The following is a 25,182-nucleotide window of genomic DNA, read 5'->3' on the forward strand; positions in this document are numbered from 1 at the left end:
CCCGAGCCTGGGGCTGAATGCAGATGCTCCTGGAGACGTGCAGAAGCACCAGGAAGACAGGACATGTTAAAGAAAGGCGGGTTCCAATGCCCGTCGGGGCAGCATTTTTTCCCAGAGCGGAAGGCTATGACTCCTGTCTCTCTGGGCTCCCTGTAACCCGGGGAGTGACTCCTGCACGCTAGCTGGCCACCGGGGCCATTGTCTTCTGACACAGCCTGGCCAGCAGCCCTGCCATCTGCAGGAGGGAGTTCACACCTTCTGCTATCTTCATGTGAGTGTATCCAATTTCCTGAAAAAACAAAAAAACAAAACAAAAACAATCAAATTTAAAGATGGTTAATTAGCGGGGGAGGAATTTATTTTTTAAAATCTGTACTAATGGTTTACTCAAAATTGAGGCAATGACCTCAGAATCCAACTAGAAAATGAACTCTAAGTTGTCATGGATTATGTTTAACTGAAGTCCAATGTATTTCTTAAAAGGATGTTGATTTTTCTTTGTAAGATACTGTTAAGAAAATACAAAAAAAATATAAAAAGTGAGGCAATATTAAGATGTTTATAAAACACACATCTGATAAAAGACTCGCATCCAGAATATATAAAGAACTCTTAAAACTCAATAATAAGAAAACAACCCAGCCTCGCTAGGCGGTGGCGCAGTGGATAGAGTGTCGGAATAGGATGCAGAGGACCCAGGTTCAAAACCCCAAGGTTGACAGCTTGAGCGCGGGCTCATCTGGTTTGAGCAAGGCTCACCAGCTTGAGCCCAAAGTCACTGGCTTGAGCACGGGGTCACTCACTCTGCTGTAGCCCCCAGGTCAAAGCACATATGAGAAAGCAATCAATGAACAACTAAGGTGCCGCAACAAAAGAGTTGATGTTTCTCATCTCTCTCTCCCTTCCTGTCTGTCTGTCCCTATCTGTCCCTCTGTCTCTGTCACAAAAAAACAAAACAAAAAACAAACAAACAAAAAACTGGGTAGATTTCAACAGATGTTTCATCAAAGAAGATTTTGGATGGCAAATAAGCACATGAAAAAGTGCTCATTAGTTACTGGGAAATGCAAATTAAAGCCATTAGGTACCACTACATACCTATTAGATTGGCTCTGGAAAGCCAACTGAGTGTTCCAAGTGCTGGCTGGGACGTGGGTCAGCTGAAATGCTCACACCCTGCTGCTGGCATACAGAATGCTCCAGCCACTTTAGAAAAGTTTGGCAGTTTCTTATAAAGTTAAACTTACACTTACCTTTCAACCAAGCAATCTCACCTCCACACAGTGGGATATTACTGAGCAATAAAAAGGAATGATCCACTGACACTCGCAGCAAAAACAAGAACAAATCCAAAATGCATTCAGCTAAGTGAAAAAAGCCAGACTCAAAAGCCTACATTCCTGCACGATTCCATTTGTATGACATTCTGGAAAATTCTGTCCCCCAAACAGAAGTAGATCAGTGGTTTCCAGGTTCTAGAGGGAAGAACTGACTACATACAGGCACATAAATTTGAGGGGATTAGAGAGTTGTGTTTACATGACTGAATGATTTTGTTAACAGAATGCATCTAAGAGGCTAAATTTTACTCTGTATAAATTATACCTCAATTAATCTGACCTTAAAGATGAATAAACAAACAAATCTCTAATGAAGGTCATCCTAGCCCTGGCCGGGTAGCTCAGTTCGTTATAGCACTCTCCCATATGCCAAGGTTGTGGGTTCAATCCCCAGTCAGGGCACACACAAGAATCAACCAGTGAATGCATAAATAAGTAGAACAATAAATCGATGTTTCTCTCTCTCTTTAAAATCAATAATTTTTTTTTAATATATAAAAAAAAGAGCCTGACCTGTGGTAGCGCAGTGGATAAAGCATCGACCTGGAAATGCTGAGGTCGCTGGTTCAAAACCCTGGGCTTGCCTGGTCAAGGCGCATATGGGAGTTGATGCTTCCAGCTCCTCCCCCCCTGTCTCTGTCTCTCTCTGTCCCTCTCTGTCTCCTCTCTAAAATGAATAAATAAAATAAAATAATTTAAATAAATAAATAAAAAAAATATAAAAAAAAAAAAAAAAAAAAAAAAAAGAGAGAGTCATCCTAAGGAACAGTAGGTCACTGAGCAGAACTGGCTTAAATAAACTTCTGGCCCCCAAGGCAAGCAGCCAGCGCCTCCAGCGATGTTGGGGACACTCACCGAGCATCTTCTTGGTGTCAGGCCTGTGAGTAAAACAAAGAAAACCACAGCGTGGCCCGCATTCTTGAGGACAGAGGCATGGCCATATTCACTGACCTTAATAAACTCCAGTTTCAAGTACTCTGCCATTTGGAAAGTTTTACACACTCGAAAAATGTTTCCAATGATGTCTTCTGGTGAATAGCCAAGATGCCACAGGTGAGCAAGAATCTAGACAAGAGAGGACACGACGAGGCTGCTGAATTCTAAAAATGACAAGGGTACTCAGGGGAAATGAGGTTAAGGCCACACCAGTCTTGGGCCTGTCACACTGCTGGGAGTGGACAGAGCACCTTAGAAAACTCAGGTGATTCTGAGAATCAGCTGAACACCATGGAGCTGGTGGGCCATGCCCTATATCAGTGGTCCCCAATCTTTTTTGGGCCATGGACCAGTTTAATGTCAGAAAATATTTTCACAGACCAGCCTTTAGGGTGGGACAGATAAATTTATCACGTGACCGAGACAAGCGTCAAGAGTGAGTCTTAAACAGATGTAACAGAGAGAATCTGGTCATTTTTAAAAAATAAAACATCGTTCAGACTTAAATATAAATAAAACGGGAATAATGTAAGTTATTTATTCTTCCTCTGTGGACCGGTACCAAATGGCCCACAGACCGGTACCGGTCCGCAGCCCGGGGGTTGAGGACCACTGCCCTATATCATGTGGGGACAATTTAATTTTTCCAGCACGCAGAAATATAATACTGCAAATATTTTTAAATGTATTGCAAAGTCTACTATCAACCCCAAGGGACCTTAAACACTTTATTAATCATCCCCGTAGACCTCAGGGTGGAAGCAGCGGACCCTGTATCCGCCATGCTTTCCCCAGCTTTCTGCCTGGGTTCAACCGCACCGCAGTGGGGCAGGCTGAACACATCCTGGCCAGGGCAGACACTGCAGCAGTGGTCTGGGCCTCCTGCTCCTCACTCCCCACTCCCCCCCTTTTTTTTAAATCAACAGGGACTGCAGGGGCCGCAGTCAGCTGTTTCTCCCTTTGCTTCGGCATCTGGGGTACATTCCGGGGCTGGGGCAGCTCTGTGTGCCCAAATCTGAAGGCTTCCTTCAGGCCCCACAGTGAACCAGTCTGGATGCCTGGGGCCCTGCCTCAGTCTCCCTGCCTTGCACTCATTTCACATGAGATCTAGCCCTGCCCTCCACTCAGTCAACTTTTAGCCTAACTTGGTGGTGGCAGGGAAACCCACTGTGTCAGACCAGTGGCCTCGGGTCACACCATTGCCACCCCTGTGGCTTGAGGGTCACTTGAACCCCAATGGTGCCCGCTGGAACCTACTCCCAGGACCAGACTATACTTAGGCCAGAAAGCCCTCCTGGCTGACTGGGACCCAGGATGCCTACCCCCAAGTTCCTGGGAGGATGAAGCGGAAATCTCCCCTTAACAGAGAAAGATGGCTTCCCTGCAAAGTAAGGAGTTCGGCTGGTCTTCCTCAGGTGCTAGGTGGACAAACTCCTGTTTCAGAGAATATCAGTGTAGTGCAAACACATGATTTTAAACTTCAGGTCTACTATTTTAAACAGCGTGATGCCGAGAGGGGAATGTAGCCTCTCGTGGTTTTCTCTTGTGCAGGGTGCACAGCTCCTAGCAGCGTTTGAAGAGTGAGCGGGAGCGATGCACTGAGTCCCAGCACAGGACGGGAAGGCCCCCGGCAGGCATCGGGGGCTGGGAGCACACCTTGTAGGCTTCGTCGATGTTGGCGTTCACGCAGTGCTGGATCATCTCCTTCACCAGCAGCGGGTGTGGCTCGTCGCAGACCTGACCAAACCGAGGAGACGCGTCAACAGCTGAGCAGCCACCTGAGGGGCGCAGCTGACACATCACCTTCCGCACAATCCATGCAACCAACCCTCAACTTTTTTTTAAATCAAATTCTCCAGCAAACAGAAACAGTTTGGAGAAAGCCTCTCAGCACCAAACAAGTCACTAAATAATAGGAGGAACAGATGTGGACCGACTGTAGTGAGGAAGGCTTTTACAGCATGTTACCAATTTTTCAACAGAAGATGAATGAACAAGGGCCACTGAGGAATCTCTGCTGGGCGGGGCGGGGGTGCAGCTCTGAAGCCATTGTAAGTCACATCTCAGAGCCCAGAACCACTTAGAAGCCACTTGAGCCTTGGGAGGGCCCTGCCCGGATAGCACAGTTGGTGAGAGCATCATCCCAAAGCGCAGAGGTTGCTGGTTCGATCCTGATCAAGGCCCATACAGGAACAAACTGATGTTCCTGTCTCTCTCTCTGGCCCTCCCTTCCTCTCTCTAAAATCAATAAAATAAACATGAAAAAAAGACTTGTGAGGTCTTTGGGACTGGTCCCACGGGAACCACTGTTGGCTTTCCCCCGCCTCAGCCACCCTGAAGAGCAGCCTCCGCTGGGGGCTAGGGAAGCTCTCCCCGAGCCCACAGGCTGCCCCCTGCCACGCCCCCCTTCCGCCTTAGAGCCCACCTTCTAGTGCAGTCTCAGCACCTGAATCTAAATGAAAGCTTTCTGATACCTCAAGATAGTGCCTACACCGGCCCTTGGCCTTCTCTTCCCAGTTCAGCTAACTTCCCTCAGAAGTCCTGATTTCCAGAACCCTCAAGGCTGTGCTCCAGGAGGAAACAAGCCCTTAACTGTCACTATGGGTGACTAAACAAGTTCCCTTCGTGTCCTTGAATATACATCACTGCCAAGGTCTAAGCAGAGGGCGTCAGCACAGCTTTCTTTACTAAAAACTTGGTAAGAAAGAGCTACAGATGGAACACACAGATAGCCCTACCCAATTCTTACCCCCAAATAAGGGGAACAGCAAACACCAAGCTGCTGGATGTGGAAGTTTTCAAAAGTATTCCCAAAACAGTGGTGCAGTGGATAGAGCGTCTACCAGGGACGCTAAGGGCCCAGGTTCGAAACCCCGAGTTTGCCGGTTTGAGCACGGCAATCATCAACATGATCCCAAAGTCACTGGCTGAGGAAGGGGTCACTGGCTTGGCTGGAGCTCCCTCTTCCCCAGCCAGGGCACAAACGAGAATTCAATCAATGAATAACTGAAAGTGCCACAACTGAGTTGATGCTTCTCATCTTTCTCCCTTCCTGCCTGTCTCTCTCTCAGCAAAAAAAAAAAAAAAAAAAAGTATTCCCCAAATAAAAATCCTTTGCCAATATGGAAGTGAGATTTCTGCCTTGGCTTTGCAGAGCTCTGAAATCCTCCGGGCACAGGAAGTGCTGAAGGAAAGTCCCAGGCGGGGGCCAGAGCCTGAGCAGGGAAGTGCTGTGCTCCCTCCTGGCCTCCAGCAGCCATGGTCTCGCCTGAGCTTGTCTCCTCAGCCACAGATGCTGACGAGAACACCCGGGAGAGGGGCGCTGAGAGCACCAGGGCCCACAGGGGAGAGCGCCAGGGCCCGGCCGGACATCATGGGGCAGCACTTGCACTCACTGCACACTGGGGAATCCCAGAGGCCCTCCCAACTCTGCGGTGTGGGTGGAGGCTGGGCAGGCCCCCGCCCGCCGAGGGCAAGCCCCACACAGCAGTGGCACCGTGTCTGGCCCCTTCCATCCAGCGCTGTCCCACCTCCACTCCACTAGCGCCTGCCAGTCAACACTACTTTTGCAGACTGTGATGCCCAAGCCAGCTTTTGTACCTTGAACACGTTCTCACTGTTAATGAAGCCAAATCCCGAGAAAGTCGACTGCAGGTTGTTCAAGGCCTGTGGAGGAACAGACACACGTCCAGGGAGGTGTTCAGTCTCGGCCCTTCCCCATCTCCCTTAGCTGAGCGCCCTCCTGGCAAGGCTGCTCTCAATCAGCCCAAGGCCCCAACAGCGTGTGGGTCAACGTTCCCCACTCTGGCTCTGCTCGGCTCTGTGCAGCGGTCGCTCCTCTCCTCCCCCTGAAGTAAGGGGCACAGCAGGCCAAGGTGGCCTGCGCCTCAGTGGCAGTGAGCGCACACACCTGCCTCATGTCTCCCTGGGCGGTGAAGATAATGGCTTCCAGACCATCGTCCGTGTACTGCACCTTCTCCTTCTCGATCACGTTCATTAACCTTGCCAGGATCTGGGCGTCAGTCAGCTTTGTGTAGCGGAGAACTGCGCACCGGGACTGAATGGGCTCTGAAGGAGACAGGAGGAGAGTGAGGCTCCCCTGGCCAATGGTGGCGCTGCCCTGCTGGTTCTTCAGTTACTCAGAAGCAGCTGTACAGCCCAGCCATGCTCTCTACCCAGCAGTTGCTCACCAGTGACTGAGTCATTGAGGCTAAATTTCAAAATAACAACTGATAAGCAACAAGTTGAAGCCTCAGCCAGCACTGTCTGGGACAGCCTTGGCTGGCCACAGCTTCCAGAATGGAAAGATTCTCCAAGATGGAGGCATCCACGTGCTGCCGCCCACATCCATGTTCCTGTCTCTCTCCTGCTCTCTCCTTTCCTCTCTTTAAAATCAATAAAATCAATCAATAATAAAAAGGAAGGAAGGGAGGGAGGGAGGGAGGGAGGGAGGGAGGGAGGGAGGGAGGGAGGGAGGGAGGGAGGAAGGAAGGAAGGAAGGAAGGAAGGAAGGAAGGAAGGAAGGAAGGAAGGAAGGAAGGGCCAGTGTGGGCCCAGGCAGATGCCAGGTCACTGTGTGTGCTGAACATCAGAGCCCTTCTGGGCAGGTCACATCCCAGCCAGTCAGGTAAGCACAAGACATCTGTGTGGTTTCTTTAAAGAGCCACAGGAGCCTGACCCAGTGGTGGCGCAGTGGATAGAGCACTGCACTGAGATGCAGAGGACCCAGGTTAGAAATCCCGAGGTCGCCGGCTTGAGTGCAGGCTCATCCAGCTTGAACGTGGGCTCACCAACTTGAGCATGGGATCATAGACATGACCCCATGATCACTGGACTGAGCCCAAAGGTCGCTGGCTTGAGCAAGGGGTCACTCGCTCTGCTGTAGTCCCCCACCCCTCATCAAGGCACATGTGAGAAAGCAAATCAATGAACAACTAAGGTGCCACAACAAAGACTTGATGCTTCTCATCTCTCTCCCTTCCTGTCTGTCCCTAGCTGTCTCTCTCGCTGACTCTCTGTCTCTGTCCAAAAAAAAAAAAAAAAAGAAGAGCCACAGGAAGTTCTGACCACAGGCAGGGCTGAGAATCACTAGACTGCTAGACTGATGAATCCAGAACTCCGGAAGCTATCCTTGACCCTCGGCATAGATTATGACAACAGCTTATTCAGGCCCCAGTTTGGTCTCTCTGCTGCCACACTGGCCTTTCTCGGAATGTTTTGCTCTGTCACCCCTCCCTGCTAAGGCAGACCCTTTGACCACCCCCTAATGCTACAGTGTACTTCGTCACTCACCCTTTTGTGCCTCACCTGTCTGTACCCTCCTAATTCCACGCCTGCTACCTCGTCTCTCCTGGAACAGAGACCCTGCATTTCCTGAAGGGCTCCTGCCTCCCAGGATGTCCTTTCCTCCGGTGTTTTTCCCATTAAATCCCAACCATCACTGAAAGCTCTTCTCAAACCCCTCCTCATGGAGCCACCCAGATCTCCCCAGCCTGCAGCGGCCTCTCCTTTGTTCATACAGTGTTCAAGGAATGTGTTCCTGATAGCTGATTTGCATTAAAGAAACCAGGTACACGCTGGATGGCTCGGTTGGTTGGAGCATCCTCCCAAAGCCCAGAGGTCGCCAGTTTGATCCCTGGTCAGGGCACATACAGGAACGGCTTGATGTTCCTGTCTCTCTCCTGCTCTCTCCTTTCCTCTCTTTAAAATCAATAAATCAATCAATAATAAAAAGGAAGGGAGGGAGGGAGGGAGGGAGGGAGGGAGGGAGGGAGGGAGGGAGGAAGGAAGGAAGGAAGGAAGGAAGGAAGGAAGGAAGGAAGGAAGGAAGGAAGGAAGGAAGAGAAGGAAGGGACCAATTACCTCCCCAGGTTGGGGGATGCAATGGATAAATATTATGATAAAGTAGTGGCTCTTCAGAGCCTCTGTTTACCAGGATATGAGGAGATATAAACAAGAAAGTTACAACACAATAAAGCAGGGCCTTGACAGAGGTTTCTAGGAACAGGTCTGGGAACCCCGACCACAGTGATCATCAACTCAGCCTGGTGAAGGACAGCTTCTCACTGGAGATGAGTTCTGAGCTGGGTTTTTAGGCTGGAAAGGCAGAAGGAACAGCACACTCAAAGGCAAGAGTGATGAAAGGGGCCGGGGATTCGCGGAAGGGTGAGACGTCGAGGCTGCAGTGCACGGAGTGAAAGGAGACAACAGCACACAGGGAAGGGGAGACAGTGAGGACACACCTGGAGCAAGGGAAAGGGGTCGGAGTTTGAGACACTGGGGAGGGACCACGGTGAATTTGATTTTGGGGAGGGGCTGGCTTGGTGGTCAGCAGACAGAGAAGGACCTGGTGGGTCAGGGCTTGCTGTTTGGGAGCCCCTCTCCTATCTGCTAAGCTCCTGGAGGGCAGGGACAGAGCCTCACACAGATCTGTAGCCTCCGCTGTGCCCGGTGCCGAGCAGATGCTGCATATGTTTCGGGCCTAGTGGATGAGACTTTTCCAACAGCAGCTTTCCTAAGAGTTAGTCCATCTCAAGTTACCTGAAAGCAGGAAGCCTCAAAGCTGAGCCTTATTTGCATATATGGTTAATCAGTACAGACAAGAGAAAGATCAATTAGAAACTGAAGTCTGTATTTTTTTTTTTTACAGAGACAGAGAGAGAGAGAGTCAGAGAGAGGGATAGACAGGGACAGACAGGAACAGAGAGATGAGAAGCATCAATCATTAGTTTTTCGTTGCGCATTGCGACACATTAGTTGTTCATTGATTGCTTTCTCATACGTGCCTTGACCACGGGCCTTCAGCAGCCTGAGTAACTCCTTGCTCGAGCCAGCAACCTTGGGTGTCCAAGCCGGTGGGCTTTTAGCTCAAACCAGATGAACCCGCGCTCAAGCTGGTGACCTTGGGATCTCGAACCTGGGTCCTTGGCATCCCAGTCCGACACTCTATCCACTGCGCCACCGCCTGGTCAGGCTGGAGTCTGTATTTTAAAGCAGGGTGGTTAACTCTTTGTGGAAAATATCTGGCAGACTGACATCTGAAAAACACTGTTTTAATGCAATTAATATTCCAACTACACTAGAAGTTTCCTTTAGTCGATTTTTATCTTTTGAGAACTTCCAAAAGCTGAATTCACAGAACTTAAATACATATCAAAATAAGGCAACCATGGCCTTCCTCAAAGAAAGTATATCTGCCTCTACCTGTATGAATCCAGGAACCAGTGAGATTAGGCTACTAAGTTTTAAAAATCAACTCTGCAGCAATTTGATCTTCCTCTAATGTTAAGAAATAAATTCCTTTAGGCCCTGGCTGGTTGGCTCAGTGGTAGAGCGTTGGCCTGGCATGCAGAAGTCCCGGGTTCGATTCCCGGCCAGGGCACACAGGAGAAGCGCCCATCTGCTTCTCCACCCCTCCCCCTCTCCTTTCTCTCGCTCTCTTCCCCTCCCGCAGCGAGGCTCCATTGGAGCAAGGATGGCCTGGGCGCTAGGGATGGCTCCTTGGCCTCTGCCCCAGGCGCTAGAGTGGCTCTGGTCGCGACAGAGCAACGCCCCGAGGGGCAGAGCATCGCCCCCTGGTGGGCAGAGCGTCACCCCCTGGTGGGTGTTCCAGGTGGATCCCAGTCGGGCGCATGCGGGAGTCTGACTGTCTATCCCCGTTTCCAGCTTCGGAAAAATACAAAAAAAGAAAGAAAGAAAGAAAGAAAGAAAGAAAGAAAGAAAGAAAGAAAGAAAGAAAGAAAGAAAGAAAGAAAGAAAGAAAGAAAGAAAGAAATTCCTTTAGAGATTTCACTTACATTTGCTATTTCCCTTTAGAAATTAAAAAATAACCCCAGCCTGACCAGGCGGTGGCGCAGTGGATAGAGCGTTGGACTGGGATGCAGAGGACCCAGATTCGAGACCCTGAGGTTGCCAGCTTGAGTGTGGGCTTATCTGGTTTGAGCAAAGCTTACCAGCTTGGACTCAAGGTCGCTGGCTTGATCAAGGGGTTACTTGGTCTGCTGTAGCCCTATGGTCAAGGCACATATGAGAAAGCAATCAATGAACAACTAAGGTGTCACAACAAAAAACTAATGATTGATGCTTCTCATCTCTCTCCGGTCCTGTCTGTCTGTCCCTACCTATCCCTCTCTCTGATTCTCTGTCTCTGTAAAAAAAAAAAAAAAAAGACTCATTTCTACATTACAAGGGGCCACATTACTTGAAATAAACCAAATAACTTTAAAAAAAAAATAACTCCAATGCTGTGTGCATCACAATTACTTTCATAAAAAGGGAGGGCCAGAGCTTTCTCCACCTAGTGTCATTTCAAATCAGTGCAACTCATTAACACACAGCCCTATGCAAAATGCACTGGGGAGGGGTTTCTAAATGTAATATCGCCCCTGCCCTCAGATTTGTCTCACCTCTGGCTAAGAAGACAAGCTACATACACATCCATCAATCAAGAACTTTTAGCAGTTTCCCCCACCACACCTCTGATGTCTTGAAGATAAAGAATATTTCTCATTAAACTTTGTATGCTCTGTACTAATGGTACCCGACACCAGCTGAGAACAGAGTAAATGCTTGTTGAATGAATGGCTGAATAAATCAATGAACAAACAATGACTATCTAGGGAAGGTAAAAGGACATAGAGGATTTCTGGTACCACGAAGAGCCCGCCAACTTTCTAGGGGTATCTCGGTTGGTAACCTGCTTGTCTGCAGCAGCGCACAGCAGCCTGGGCGGAGAATGGGGAGTCAGAGGGCTGAGTTCACACAGACTGCGGTTTAGCAGGGCAGATGCGAGGCCAGGACAGCGGGACAAGAGAGCTGTGAGGAACGGTGAGAGAGAGAAAGCTGGACTGTGCCGCAGTCTGTATCAGAAGGGGAAGGATGTGAAACCACCAGGAAGTTGAGATGCTGAGACGGGATGGCTCAAAGCACTGAGGAAACAGATTGAAGGGAAGGGGCGGGACGGAAGGAGAGAGGGAGTTGAGGGAAGGAGGGAACTAAAAGGACATATGCCAGGTCAGAAAGAAGATTCACATATACAGTTTCAAAGGTGAGGCAATTCCTGGTAATAACCAAGTCTGGCGTGCAGACACAGTGCATGCCAAGAACTCAGACACACAGAAAGTGCAGGAGCACGTCTGGAGACAGGCAGTGACTATGACACTGTGCACAGGATATCAACATGTCACATGTGCCTGTGATGGTGCAAGAGTCAGAAAGATGTGGGTTCCAGTCCCAGCTCTTCTACTTGCTGCATGACTTCGGGCAAATTACTCAACCTCTGAGCTCCAGTTTTCTCATCTCTAATGTGGAGCTAATAATACTTCTGCAAATAATTCTATAAGATTAAATGAAAAAGTTGATTATACAGTATAGTGCTTGGCTCACAACCGGCAACCACAAAGCCCCTACTCTTCTGCTGCTAGAAGCCAAATGAGCACCATGTGGACCCCAAGCTACCCAGAGCTGCCCCTCACCTATGATTTTATCCGAAGCATTACAAGCCAGAGCAAAGCGAGTCGTTTTGGAATAGATTTCCATGGTTCTCCTCAAGGCTTGCTGGGCTCCATCAGTCATGCTGAGAAGAAAAACATAAAAGTGCAGGTTACAACTGTGACCCAGGGCCCCGTGGACACAAATCCCTCCCTACAGAGCCTGGGAACCCTGGCTCCTCAGTAAGCATGCTCAGACTCTCTGCAGGACCCCGTCTGGGTCTTACACGGGCACGGAGCAGAGACTCTGGGGCCAGGCTGCCTGGGTTCACCCCGCAGCTCCTTCACCTGCTAGTTTTGGGGCCACAGGCCAATTATCTGAGCTTCAATGTCATCACCTATAAGGAGATAATGATACTGCCTGCTTCAGAGGTTTGTGATGAGAACTGAATGAGACAATAACATAGAGAGTGTTCAGCAGTGTGCTGGGATAATGTAAATGCTTACATATAAGTGCTCAATGAAGGTTAGCTGCTATTATTGCTGTGCTACAGTAAGACAGGTTAAGGGGCATCGAACTACGGACTATATTACGGCAATTACAAACTATGTTCCCAGTAAGATTATAACAACATGGAACACTGCTTTAACATAAAAGGAGCCTGACCTGCGTGACACAGTGGATAGAGCATTGACCTAGAATGCAGAGGTCGCTGGTTGGAAACCCCAGACCTGCTCGATCAAGGCACATATGAGAAGCAACTACTATGAGTTGATGCTTCCTGCTCCTCCCCCCTTTCTCTCTCTCTCCTGTCTCTGAAATCAACAAATAAAATCTTCACGAAAAAAATTAAAAGGAAAAGCCAGGATATAAAAATTATATAATCTCAACAACGTAAATATACACAGTACAGAAAAAGAAAATAAAGCAAGACATTAACATTTTCTAAATTTTCTTCAAAGAATGAGTTACTGGTTTCCTTTAAAACTTTTCATTTATACCGGTAATGGCTGTATACCATTGTGAATGCACTAAATGTCACTGAATTATACACTAAAATGGATAAAAATTTGTTATGTGTATTTTACCACAATAAAACAAAGTGACATCTAAATCATTCTTACTATAAGTGATGCTGGAAAAAACACATTAATGTTTGTCTTAGACAAACGTTTTAAGTTACTTAATTAAAATAGGGTTAGGGCTCTGGCTCCCTATTCAATTGCTTTTGAAGATAAGCAAATATACCACAAAAGTACAAAGGTTGGAGCTTTTTCTCTGGATTTAATAAAGCTCAGTAAGAGATTTAGAGATCAAGGTCAACATGTTTGGCAAAGCACCCTACCTGTCTGCTTCATCCAGGATGATGATCTTGTGTCGCCCTTTGGGAAGGGTGACTTTCTGTTGGGCAAACATTTTGATTTTGTTCCTCACAACATCAATGCCCCTGAAACAATGAGCCAGAATTTAACTGCCACCCTTCTGAGACAAATTCAGTTACCTTCACAGGAACTTTTAACCCTCATACATCATCACTGACCCAATTTTAGTTTTTCAGTTTCCTTTTTTAGCAATTTTAACTATAAGAACTGAAATTTCGGCCCTGGCCGGTTGGCTCAGTGGTAGAGCGTCAGCCTGGCGTACAGGAGTCCCAGGTTCGATTCCTGGCCAGGGCACACAGAAGCGTCCATCTGCTTCTCCAACCCTCCCCCTCTCCTATCTCTCTGTCTCTCTCTTCCCCTCCCGCAGCCAAGGCTCCACTGGAGCAAAGTCTGCCCGGGTGCTGAGGATGGCTCTGTGGCCTCTGCCTCAGGCGCTAGAATGGCTCTGATTGTGGCAGAGCATCGCCCCCTGGTGGGCATGCCGGGTGGATCCTGGTCAGGCGCATGCGGGAGTCTGTCTGACTGCCTCCCTGTTTCCAGCTTCAGAAAAATACAAAAAAAAAAAAAAAGAACTGAAATTTCATTACTTTTATTCCTTCTTTGAGGTCTTCAGAAAAACAAAAAAAAACTTACTATTTAAAATATTATGGGCCCTGGCCGGTTGGCTCAGCGGTAGAGCGTCGGCCTGGTGTGCGGGGGACCCGGGTTCGATTCCTGGCCAGGGCACATAGGAGAGGCACCCATTTGCTTCTCCAACCCCCCCATCCCCCCATCCCTCCTTCCTCTCTGTCTCTCTCTTCCCCTCCCGCAGCCGGGGCTCCATTGGAGCAGAGATGGCCCGGGTGCTGGGGATGGCTCCTTGGCCTCTGCCCCAGGTGCTAGAGTGGCTCTGGTTGCGGCAGAGCGACGCCCCGGAGGGGCAGAGCATCGCCCCATGGTGGGCAGAGCGTGGTCCCTGGTGGGCGTGCCGGGTGGATCCCGGTCGGGCGCATGCGGGAGTCTGTCTGACTGTTTCTCCCCGTTTCCAGCTTCAAAAAATACAAAAAAAAAATAAAAAAAAAATTATGAAACTCATTTTATCGTGTAATTACATGAGTCCACTGAATCACTTTATAATCAGATATATTTTAAGGTCTAAGTGATCTTATTCTTTCTATATCTTGAAAGTGTTTGGTGTTTCATTGTCTTAGTAATTATTTCATTGTTACTCATCAATTAATCCCAACTATGCTAAAAATAACTGAAATAATAAAACAGAAGGAAGGAATTGCCTAGAAGAATAATGCAATAATGGAGGGAAAATACTGTTACTATTGTCTTATCCTTCATTTTTTTTGTGTTGTTTGAGGTACCGCATTGTCTTTTTAGAAGACATAAAAAGAAGTTCAGATACACCGTCTTTGCTCTCTTTTTTAAAGTTTTCATTGACCACAACTAAAAAAATCAGAGCTGTTCATTTTCCACCCACAATGTCAAAGAGAAAAAAAATGACAGGAAGATGCTTCACAATTAGACAAATCAGAAAATGACTACAGTGAAACACATAGCACTCGAGACTTCAATGATGGTGAAGTGATCAGACAGGCAACACAGCCGACCATGTTTCCTCAGATGCCAAAATCCTAGATGCATTTTCTCAAACATAAGAATTAAGAAGTGTGCTCGCTTTGACAGCATATCTATGAAAACTGGATGACACAGAGAAGATTAGCATTGCTCCTGCACAGGATTAACATGCAAATTCATGAAATATTCCATATTTTTAAAATCATTAAGTTCTGGGGATGTAATACACAGCAGAATGAATACAGTCAATAATACTGAATAACCTTGTACAGTGCCAGATGGTTACCAGACTTACTATGGGGGTCACTTCATTAGGTATATAAATGTTGAATAACTTACTGTACACCTGAAACTAATATAATATTGTATATTAACTGTTATTTTAATAAAAAGTGAATTTAAAAAAAGAATCAAAGAGTGAACAATATATTTCTTTCTTTCTTTTTTTTTTGTATTTTTCTGAAGCTGGAAACGGGGAGAGACAGTCAGACAGACTCCCGCATGCGCCCGCTGGGATCCACCCGGCACGCCCACCAGGGGCGACCGCTCTGCCCACCAGGGGGCGATGCTCTGCCCCTCTGGGGCGTTGCTCTGCCACGACCAGAGCCACTCTAGCGCCTGGGGCAGAGGCCAAGGAGCCATCCCCAGCGCCCGGGGCCATCTTTGCTCCAATGGAGCCTTGGCTGCGGGAGGAGAAGAGAGAGACAGAGAGGAAGGGGGGGGGGTGGAGAAGCAAATAGGCGCTTCTCCTATGTGCCCTGGCCGGGAATCGAACCCGGGTCCCCCGCACACCAGGCCGACGCTCTACCGCTGAGCCAACCGGCCAGGGCCTGAACAATATATTTCTAAGGACAAAAACTAAATATATTTTCATCCAGTTTGTCACTCAACAAGAAGGACTTCATTCCCCAATATCCTATGATAAGAACTTGGACATTCTGTTTTGATAAAAAACTATGTGACAGTATTCTTTCATTTTTTACGACATGTGTAGACCAACACTTATACAGTACCGGTTGTAAGTGATCAAAAGCTGAAGGTGGCCCTGGCCGGTTGGCTCAGCGGTAGAGCATCGGCCTGGCGTGTGGGGGACCCGGGTTCGATTCCCGGCCAGGGCACATAGGAGAAGCGCCCATTTGCTTCTCCACCCCCACCCCCTCCTTCCTCTCTGTCTCTCTCTTCCCCTCCCACAGCGAGGCTCCATTGGAGCAAAGATGGCCCGGGCGCTGGGGATGGCTCCTTGGCCTCTGCCCCAGGCGCTAGAGTGGCTCTGGTCACGGCAGAGCGACGCCCCGGAGGGGCAGAGCATCGCCCCCTGGTGGGCAGAGCGTCGCCCCCTGGTGGGCGTGCCGGGTGGATCCTGGTCGGGCGCATGCGGGAGTCTGTCTGACTGTCTCTCCCCGTTTCCAGCTTCAGAAAAATACAAAAAAAAAAAAAAAAAAAAAGCTGAAGGCAGGTTTGTACATAAACTTGATTGGAAGGAAACAAATGATATGGAAATGAAAAATAGTTATTGTATTGAGCATTCAAATAGGTGTTTATAAATCTAAAATTGAAAATATTTTGCAATGATGAGCCATTCTTTCTTCAACAAAATTATGAGCCATCAGTTTTCAAAAATAATAGTTTGATGATGCAAGTGCAAGAAGAACAGAGGTAATGAAAAGAATCAGCATTAATAAAATGGATTGATTATAGGCTTATTCCTGACAGCTGGTGAGAAGTTAGTTGCATTCCAAGGAGACTGCCTATATCAAGTACTGTATACATGGAATCTTCCACAGCGCCACCACCTGGTCAAATATACATAGATCTTCAACACTAAGACAATGCCAAAGAGTAGAGAACTATATCCTCAAGGAATAATGAAAGACAGACTTTGAAGACCTTTTATTTAACATGTGCTCATTTTACAATCCTCTACTATTTCATAGCTAGAAAGTAAACTGGTGCCCTGACCGGGTAGCTCAGTTGGTTAGAGCATCATCCCGATATGCCAACATCCCCGGTCAGGGCACACACAAGAATCAACCAATGAATACATAAATAAGTAGAACAACAAATTGATGTTTCTTCCTCTCTCTCTCTCTCTCTCTCTCTAAAAATCAATAAATTAATTTTTAAAATATTAAAAGTAATAAATAAATAAGTAAACAAGCCACTAGGATGGCTACTGACAACCACAAACCAGAAAATAACAAGTGTCTGAGAGGCTGTGAAGAAACTGGAACTATTGCCTGACCAGGTGGTGGCGCAGTGGATAGAGCGTCGGACTGGGATGCGGAAGGACCCAGGTTCGAGACCCCGAGCTCACCAGCTTGAGCGCGGGCTCATCTGGCTTGAACAAAGAGCTCACCAGCTTGGACCCAAGGTCGCTGGCTCCAGCAGGGGGTTACTCAGTCTGCTGAAGGCCCACAGTCAAGGCACATGTGAGAAAGCAATCAATGAACAACTAAGAAGTCGCAACGCGCAACGAGAAACTGATGATTGATGCTTCTCATCTCTCTCCGTTCCTGTCTGTCTGTCCCTGTCTATCTCTGCCTCTGTAAAAAAAAAAAAAAAAAAGAAACTGGAACTCTTGAGCACTGCTGAGGGGAACGTAAAAAGATGTGGCCACTATGGAAATCAGCATGTTCCCTAAAAATTAAACACAGGATTACCAGATGTAACCCAGCAATTCTAAGTACATATCCGAAAGAATTAAAAGGAGGGTTTTGAAAACATAACTGTGCAGCCGTGTTTATACAATAGTAGCATTTTCACAATTCACAATATCCAGAAGATGAGAGCGGCAGCATATATACAAAAGATGAAAGCAACCAAGTATCTGTCGATGGATGAATGAACAAGCAAAATGTGAGGTGGGCTAGCCTTAGCAAGGGATATAATCCAGGCTTAAAAAGGAAAGAGTCTGACAGGTGCTACAATGTGGATGAACCTTGGGGACACTGTGCTAAGTGAAATAAGCCAGTCACAGAAAGACAACTACTGGATGAAACCACTTATGTGAGGCCTCTATAAGAGTTAAGTTCATAGACACAGAAGGTAGAATGGTGGTTGCCAGAGGCAGGGGGAGGGGGAGTGAGTAGTTTCAGTTCTGCAAGGTGAAAAAGTTCCAGAGATTGGCAGCACAACGTGAATATACTTAACACTACTGAACTGTACACTTAAAAATGAGATGGCCAATTTTACGTCATGTGTATTTTACCACAGTTAAAAATAATACATTAAATTTCCATTATAAACTCTAAGCCGTCAAGTCAAGTACCTATGATGCATCCGCGATGAGCAAGCAATTCTCATTCTCTTTCACAGGGAAGGTAATGATTAAAAGAAAATGCAAGGCTGGCCAGGCAAGCTCCGTGTACAACACAGAGCGGGGGGAAAAGGCTGCTTCTATAACAATTCAAAATGTAAAACATGCCTGGTCCTTCAGTCCTAACTCCCAGACGTACCTGTCATTTGAGGCATTGAGCTCCAAAACGGCATCCTTGAGAGCGGGGCCCAGAAGGGCTCGTGCCAAACACAGGATGCTGGTAGTTTTGCCAGTTCCAGGGGGGCCCTAGGAATGAGAGCTCCAGTCAGTGCTTCGAGCCATAGAATGAACTTAACAGAGCTCCTGATCTGCTGTCCACCACTTCCTGTACTTGCCTCCCCCTCGAATCCTTGACCCTAACCCACGGCACACACAACAAATCAACACAGCAACCAACGCACAGGCCGCCTGACCAACACAGGTGAAATGTTTTCCTTTGCAGAGGGGTAGGTAAGAGCTCTGGTAGTAACAGGCCTCTCTGAAGAGGAAGCTCTGTGCACAAGAAAGCACTTCAGAGAGAAGCAAAAATGAGACTTCAAGATGTCCACCAGGGCCAGGACTGAGTACTTACAGCAATGATAATATTGGGCACATTCCCTTCTCGTGCAAAGACCTGAAGGAAGAAATGTTCATTAAAACTGGTTAACCTGTAAACCTTAAGGAGCCAAACCTCCCCAAGCCACACAGGCCTGGGTAATAAACGTGGCCACAAACTTCTCCTTATGGATGCCCCACGGACCTCCCATCTCAGCATATTCACAAGTGAATTCATTTTTGTCTACAAACCTGAGGCCCCATCCACATTTCCCCTTCCACGGACGATCAACGCCATCAACCCTATCACCCAAGCCAGGAACAAGGAGGTCACTGTCATCCTTGACTTGACCTTCCTCCTCACCCCACACAGCCCCTTAATTACACCGGTTTAGTCATTCCTAGTCTCCCTGCCTCTAATCTAGCCCCACCTCAATCCACTTCCCTTACTGTAACCAAAACCAATTTTCTCAAACACATATCTAATTAAAACAGTGTTACCTGCCTGAAACCCTTAGATGACTCCTCACTCCCCTCGTCACAAAACCCAAACTCTTAAACATGGCTCATGAGGCCCTGCCCAGTCTAAATCCTGCCAACCTCACCAGCTCATTTCTCCACCCCACAACACACGTCCTGCACTATTCCGATCAGATGGCATTCCCTCCCACCCCCTAAGAACAAGCCAAGCTTTTTCACCTCCGGGCCTTTGCACATGCTATTCCTGCTACCTCTATTTTCTCCTATTTTCTCCACCCCTCCCTTCCAAGTCTGGCTAACTCCCACTCAAGCTTTGGTATCACTTCTTGCACTTGGGAATGAAGATACTGTCAGGTTAGCTCCTCCCTAAACTCTTCCCATGTGCTCCCACAGCCCCCCATACCTCCTCTAGCAGAGTGCTTAGCACATTGCCTGATGGCTCTAATGCTGCCCATCAGACTAATAATTTTACTCAGGCAGGAATCATGTCTATTCTGTTCACCTTCATATCAATAGGTTCTAACACTGCACCATATCTGGCTCAGAGAACATACTTAAATGTTGTAAAATAAATTAATTTGTAAAATAAACAAATACCTCATTAGCTATTAAAGTCTACGCCCCAATTACTACAGAGACTGTCTCTGTCATGTCTCGAATAGTTGGGCTTCTTGATTCTGCCTAGAGACCTTTATGGCTAGAAATTCAAAGCTTGCTGTAGTGCTAAACATTTCTGCCTGCCCGTTTTGAAGCCAGCTGCCTTGTCACCTAGTCCCTCTAGATGGGGTTGGCAAACTGGTGAAAGGGGCATGGAGCAAGTGGGGGTAATCCAGTCTGAGGTCCATTTTTATAAGAACCTTAGCTAAAAATGGCTTTCACTTTTTCTTTTTTTTTTTGGTGACAGAGACAGAGAGAGACAGATAGGGACAGACAGACAGGAAGGGAGAGAGAAGAGAAGCATCAATTCTTTGTTGCGGCTCCTTAGTTGTTCAATGATTGATTTCTCATATGTGCCTTGACTGGGGGCTACAGCAGAATGAGTGACCCCTTGCTCGAGCCAGCGACCTTGGGCTTCAAGCCAGCAACCTTTGGGCTTAAGCTAAAGACCATGGGGTCATGTCTCTGATCCTACACTCAAGTCAGAGATCCTGCACTCAAGCCGGTGACCTTGGGGTTTCAAACCTGGGTCCTCTGCATCCCAGTCTGATGTTCTATCCACTGTGCCACCGCCTAGTCAGGCTCACATTTTTTTTTAAAGCAAGAGAGAGACAGAGAGAAAGAGAGAGAGAGAGAGAAGGACAGACAGCAAGGGAGACTAGAAGCATCAACTCATATATGTGGCTCCTTAGCTGTTCATTGATTGCTTCTCATGTGTGCCTTGACAGGGTGGGGTGGGCTCCTGCCGACCTAGTGACCCCTTGCTCAAGCTAGCAACCTTGGGCTCAAGCCAGAGACCATGGGGTCATGTTTATGATCCCATGCTCAAGCTGTTGACTTCACGCTCAAGCTGGTGAGCTCAAGCTGGCAAGCCCATACTCAAGCTAGATGAGCCTGCACTCAAGCCAGTGACTTCAGGGTTTTGAACCTGGGTCCTCAGCATCCCAGGCCAACGCTCTATCCACTCCGTCACCATGTGGTCAGGCACTTCCACATTTTTAAAAGATTGTTTAAAAAATGAACAAAGGGTCCTGGCCGGTTGGCTCAGTGATAGAGCGTCGGCCTGGCGTGTAGAAGTCCCGGGTTCGATTCCTGGCCAGGGCACACAGGAGAAGCGCCCATCTGCTTCTCCACCCCTCCCCCTCTCCTTCCTCTCTGTCTCTCTCTTCCCCTCCCGCAGCCGCAGCCGAGACTCCATTGGCCCGGGCGCTGGGGATGGCTCCTTGGCCTCTGCCCCAGGCGCTAGAGTGGCTCTAGTCGCAACAGAGAGACGCCCCGGAGGGGCAGAGCATCGCCCCCTGGTGGGCAGAGCATCGCCCCCTGGTGGGCGTGCTGGGTGGATCCCGGTCGGGCGCATGCGGGAGTCTGTCTGACTGTCTCTCCCCGTTTCTAGCTTCGGAAAAATACAAAAAAAATAAAAAATAAAAAAATTTAAAAAATTAAAAATTAAAAAAAAATGAACAAAGAATATTTGTCAGTAGATACCTATTGCAAAAAGTCTAAGGTATCTATTAACTGGCCTTTACAGAAAGGGTCTGCCACCCTTGCTCTTGAAGAATATAAGTCTGATAACCCCTCTCCAATAAGCCAGCCCTTTAAACATCTGAAGTTACCCCCACTTCTAGTCATCTCCAAACTGAATGCCTCCCATTCCCTCAACTCTTCTGGATCTGTGGCTCACCCATCCCCCACCTTAGCTGTCTTCCTCCAAATGCTTTGAGCTTATCAAGACACAATAATGTGATACAAGTTTATCGATAAAAAAAATCACCCACCTCCAGCCTGCTCACAGTGTCTTCATTCCCAACAACCTCACTCAACTTTACCGGTCTATATTTCTCAACCCTGTTTTTAAGAAAAAGCATAAAGATGTTGACAGCTATTTTCATTCTACACAAAAGGGTAGCAATCTTGAGAGCTTTGTCAGGTGATATATTCAATAAAAATACACCAAATGGCTGCAGGTTTTCAATTTAAGGGGGTGCGCAACTGCCATTTGAAAGTTATAGGCATGAAAATTACACACCAGAGGCTTCAAACCCACCACAGCAAAGAAATACCTGTTGTTGCTGGAGAAGGGCCAGAGCAGGCCATCTGGACCAATGTGACACTGTGCAGCAACACAGTCTGCCTGTCACAACAGAGGTCCAGCACACACAGCACTGACATCATTTGATCTGACAGACACTGGTACATCCAAGTCCCCTTCTCATCTCTTACCTACCAGTTTCTGCAGACCTGGCGAGATGCACAGCAGGGCTGGCTAGACAGAAATCATAGGACTAACCTGTGACCCTATTATGCTCTGTGGAATGGACAGGCTAGTGGCCTAGTCAGACCACTACTATGATACTCCTCTCTTTTAAATAAATAAGCAGGCTATGCTATGCAAGAAGATGACTTTCTTCAGTGAGAATAGAAGTGGCAGTAAATTTGAAATGATTTGACAGTCAGGACTTCCTCTGTCCTTTACAATACGTCTTAATTTATTTATTTTAAAAATATTTTATTTATTGATTTTAGAGAGAGGAAAGGGGGAAGAGAGAGAGAGACGGGAACATTGAACTGTTCCTGTATGTCCCTTGACCAGGGATCAAACCAGCAACCTCTGCACTTCAGGACAGTGCTCTAATCAACTGAGCTACCCAGCCAGGGCTACTCCTTGATTTATTATGCAGGTACTGGCTGTGCTCCAGAAGCAACAGCATGTAGAGAAGCTTGTTTCTCATATACTACAGGAAATAAAGAGAAAGCTCTCCTCCTAGACCAGCAGATGGAGCATGCTTATTCCTACTTGTTTATTCTTCATATCCAGTCCCTTCCAGATGCTAAACACTGTGAAAGGAGTTAGAAATCTCAAGGGTAGGAAAGCAGAAGATACAGAGATAAGTAAGACATAGTTATTGCTCTGAAGGGCTTTCCCAATGGCAGGGAGGTAGAGCTTAGCAAGTCCTACTACAATGCTAAACTTGTTATAGAAATCAAGGACTAGAAGGCCCTGGCTGGGTTGCTCAGTTGGTTAGCATCATCCAGAAACACCAAGGTTCCAGGCTCGGTCCCCGATCAAGGTACATACAAGAATCAACCAATAAATGCATAAATAAGTGGGACAACAAATCAGTATTTCTCTCTTTCTCTCCTTTCCCCTTTCTAAAACAAACAAACCAACCAAGAGTTGTGGAAGCCCAGAGGAGGAAGAGAATCACCACCTGGGAATATTAGGAGCTTAAATTTGAGCCGGACTTTGAACAAGGCAAAGACACTCCTCTTCAGGATCTTCATAGCTTCCTTTATCTGAAAGTTTTCTCCACAGTCCTATGTCTTACTCCCTGAGTTCAGGTCTTTGTTCAAATGTCATCTCATCAAAGGCCTTCCCTGAACACCATAGCTATTTACTCCACAGCACTTTTCACCATCAAATATACATCTACTTATTATTTTACTTTGTCTTTCCCTATCAAATGGAAGCTCCATGACAGCAGAGTTTGTTTTGTAGTGTTGTGCATGAAAAATATAATGCCAGCCACATAGGTAATTTTAAACTGAGAGCCACACTGAAAAAGATAAAATGAACAAAAAGCAGATGAGTAGTTAATTTTTATAATATAATTTACTGAACCTCACATATTCAAAATATTGTCATTCTAAACATGTAATCAATATAAAAGTCACTAAGTTTTTCTGAATATTAAGTTCTCAAAATCCAGGTGTATATTGTACACTTAAAGCCCATCTCAATTCAGACTGGCCTCATTTCGAGGGCTTAACAGACTCGTGTGGCTAGTGGCTGGGGACTGCATAGTGCAGCTGTAGATATTCCAATAAACTATACTGGCTCCATTTAGGTGTCTGTTCTCATCAAGAAGAGGGGTGGGCTACAGAAATAGGAACACACAGAGGACAGCGTGTAAACTGTTACACGCACCCTGGAGAGTTCTGAGAGGTGCTCACAGGTGGTGGGACCCAAGGGGAGAGTCCGCCCCACACCTGTGCCAGGGGCAGGTGACTTCCCAAGTCACCACTTCCTCTCAGCTATCCAGGATGCTGCTATTTAACAGGAGCAAGCCACGGAAAGGAAGCGGGTGCCTTCCACAGCCCGTAATTCCGAACCTGCATCCGACGCTTCCCGCCAAGTGACCATCAGAGTCGCCCCCATACTAGCGCAGAGCGGGTGATCACAGTGGACTGCTAGGATCATATTTAGCAATGTACAGATCGACAGTCCGCTTCCAGATGTCAAATCAGCCACTCTCGACCCCAGGTGAGCTCAGCGACCCACGTCCCTCGCCCTCTTCAAATAATAATCTCCTGGACGCCTCCCTGAAGGCTACAGCTCCGCTCAGGTGCCTGGGACCGAGCTCCCGACCCTGGGTTCCCCTGGGACACGACCCACCCCTTGCCCATCTACCACCCCAGAGCACCCATCACTTATGGCCTGGGCCCTCACCACGGCAGCTCGTAGTGGCCAGCGCTGCTGGGGGCCTTGCTGGGGGCCCGGCCAGGGTCCTGGGCCCCGAGCTCTTCCGCGCCACCTCGGATCTCCTGAACCTCCATTCTCCCGCTGCCCCTTCCCGCCGCCCGAGGCCCCGCCCCATTGTGTCATGACGCAAGTCCCGCCCCGGGGACGCTAGGGATGCGGAATCCGAGCGGAAGCCGGGCGGCTCCCCTTTTCTGCGCCTGCGCAGAGGACACTAGCGTGGCGAGAAGCCTGTTGCTAGAGACCGCGGTTGCTATGGGAGAGCTGGCGTTGGGCTTGGGAGAGGAAGGCCAGTCCCGACTGCGTTACCTTCGGAGAAGGCAGGTAGCTCCCTCCAAGAAGGGACGTTCGCAGTTTTCGTCTTTGTGTGACTTGTTGGAAGGCCCTCTCCTCGTGTCCCGTAGAACAGTTGAGCCGGATGGGTCGTGCTGCCCGGTGCGTAGAGGAGCCTATGGATGGTCCGTCCAAACGCATTACCCGGCGGCGGATACGAACAAGGACTGAGTGAGGTCCAGACGTGCTGGGTGGCAGAAAGCCGACGTCTGGAACCTACCGGTGCCAGGTTTTCCCCGATTGCTCAGAATGTTCCCATGCAATACCAGCTTCCTGCTGATGGGCTCCTGCGTGCGCCCTGGAACTTGACTTCTATTAACAGGAAATTTCTCACGATGCTGCAAGATGGGAATTGCTCCCATTTTGCAGAGGAGACAACTATCCACTCTGTAAGATGTGACTCAGTTACATTTCAGAGAAATACGTACTTCATATTCAAGGTGATTTGAGCATTCTTTTGGCTGGTTTTCTACCTGTTTACTAATCTTTTCTCCCATAACTCAAATGTTATAATAATGAATAATAAATAAAAATATGAATAATGATTATCATTTACTATTACCTGAAATCTTTTGGTAGATTAAGGGGGCAGGAGAAAGCAAAGCGGAGAAATCTCTAGAATTGGATAAAAAGGCAAAAATAAAGAAACACTTCTTTTAATTGGTGGATACAGGATAGTTAATAATTAATATTTACAGTACACAGAGGTGGTATTGGGGCAACAAGATAACA

The 25,182-nt window shown here is 47.6% G+C and overlaps 1 protein-coding gene and 1 non-coding gene across 2 annotated transcripts; one reads left to right on the forward strand and one right to left on the reverse strand.

The window, feature by feature from the left end:
• Positions 1–120: 120 nt before the first annotated feature.
• On the reverse strand, positions 121–24,220 carry RFC2 (replication factor C subunit 2). The gene is made up of 11 exons (XM_066274572.1): positions 24,088–24,220; positions 21,416–21,485; positions 18,541–18,582; positions 18,109–18,215; positions 13,051–13,152; positions 11,750–11,850; positions 6,187–6,344; positions 5,877–5,942; positions 3,933–4,013; positions 2,292–2,405; positions 121–289 (listed from the first exon to the last, which is right to left on the reverse strand). Exons 1-11 carry the CDS (start codon positions 24,192–24,194, stop codon positions 179–181), a joined length of 1,059 nt encoding a protein of 352 aa, XP_066130669.1. The 5' UTR covers positions 24,195–24,220; the 3' UTR covers positions 121–178.
• On the forward strand, positions 14,746–14,851 carry LOC136337004 (U6 spliceosomal RNA). The gene has a single exon (XR_010731727.1). It is a non-coding gene; the product is annotated as a U6 spliceosomal RNA (small nuclear RNA).
• Positions 24,221–25,182: the final 962 nt, after the last annotated feature.

This window comes from Saccopteryx bilineata, chromosome 4 (genome assembly GCF_036850765.1).
Source record: "Saccopteryx bilineata isolate mSacBil1 chromosome 4, mSacBil1_pri_phased_curated, whole genome shotgun sequence".
In the NCBI taxonomy this organism is placed as follows: domain Eukaryota; kingdom Metazoa; phylum Chordata; class Mammalia; order Chiroptera; family Emballonuridae; genus Saccopteryx; species Saccopteryx bilineata.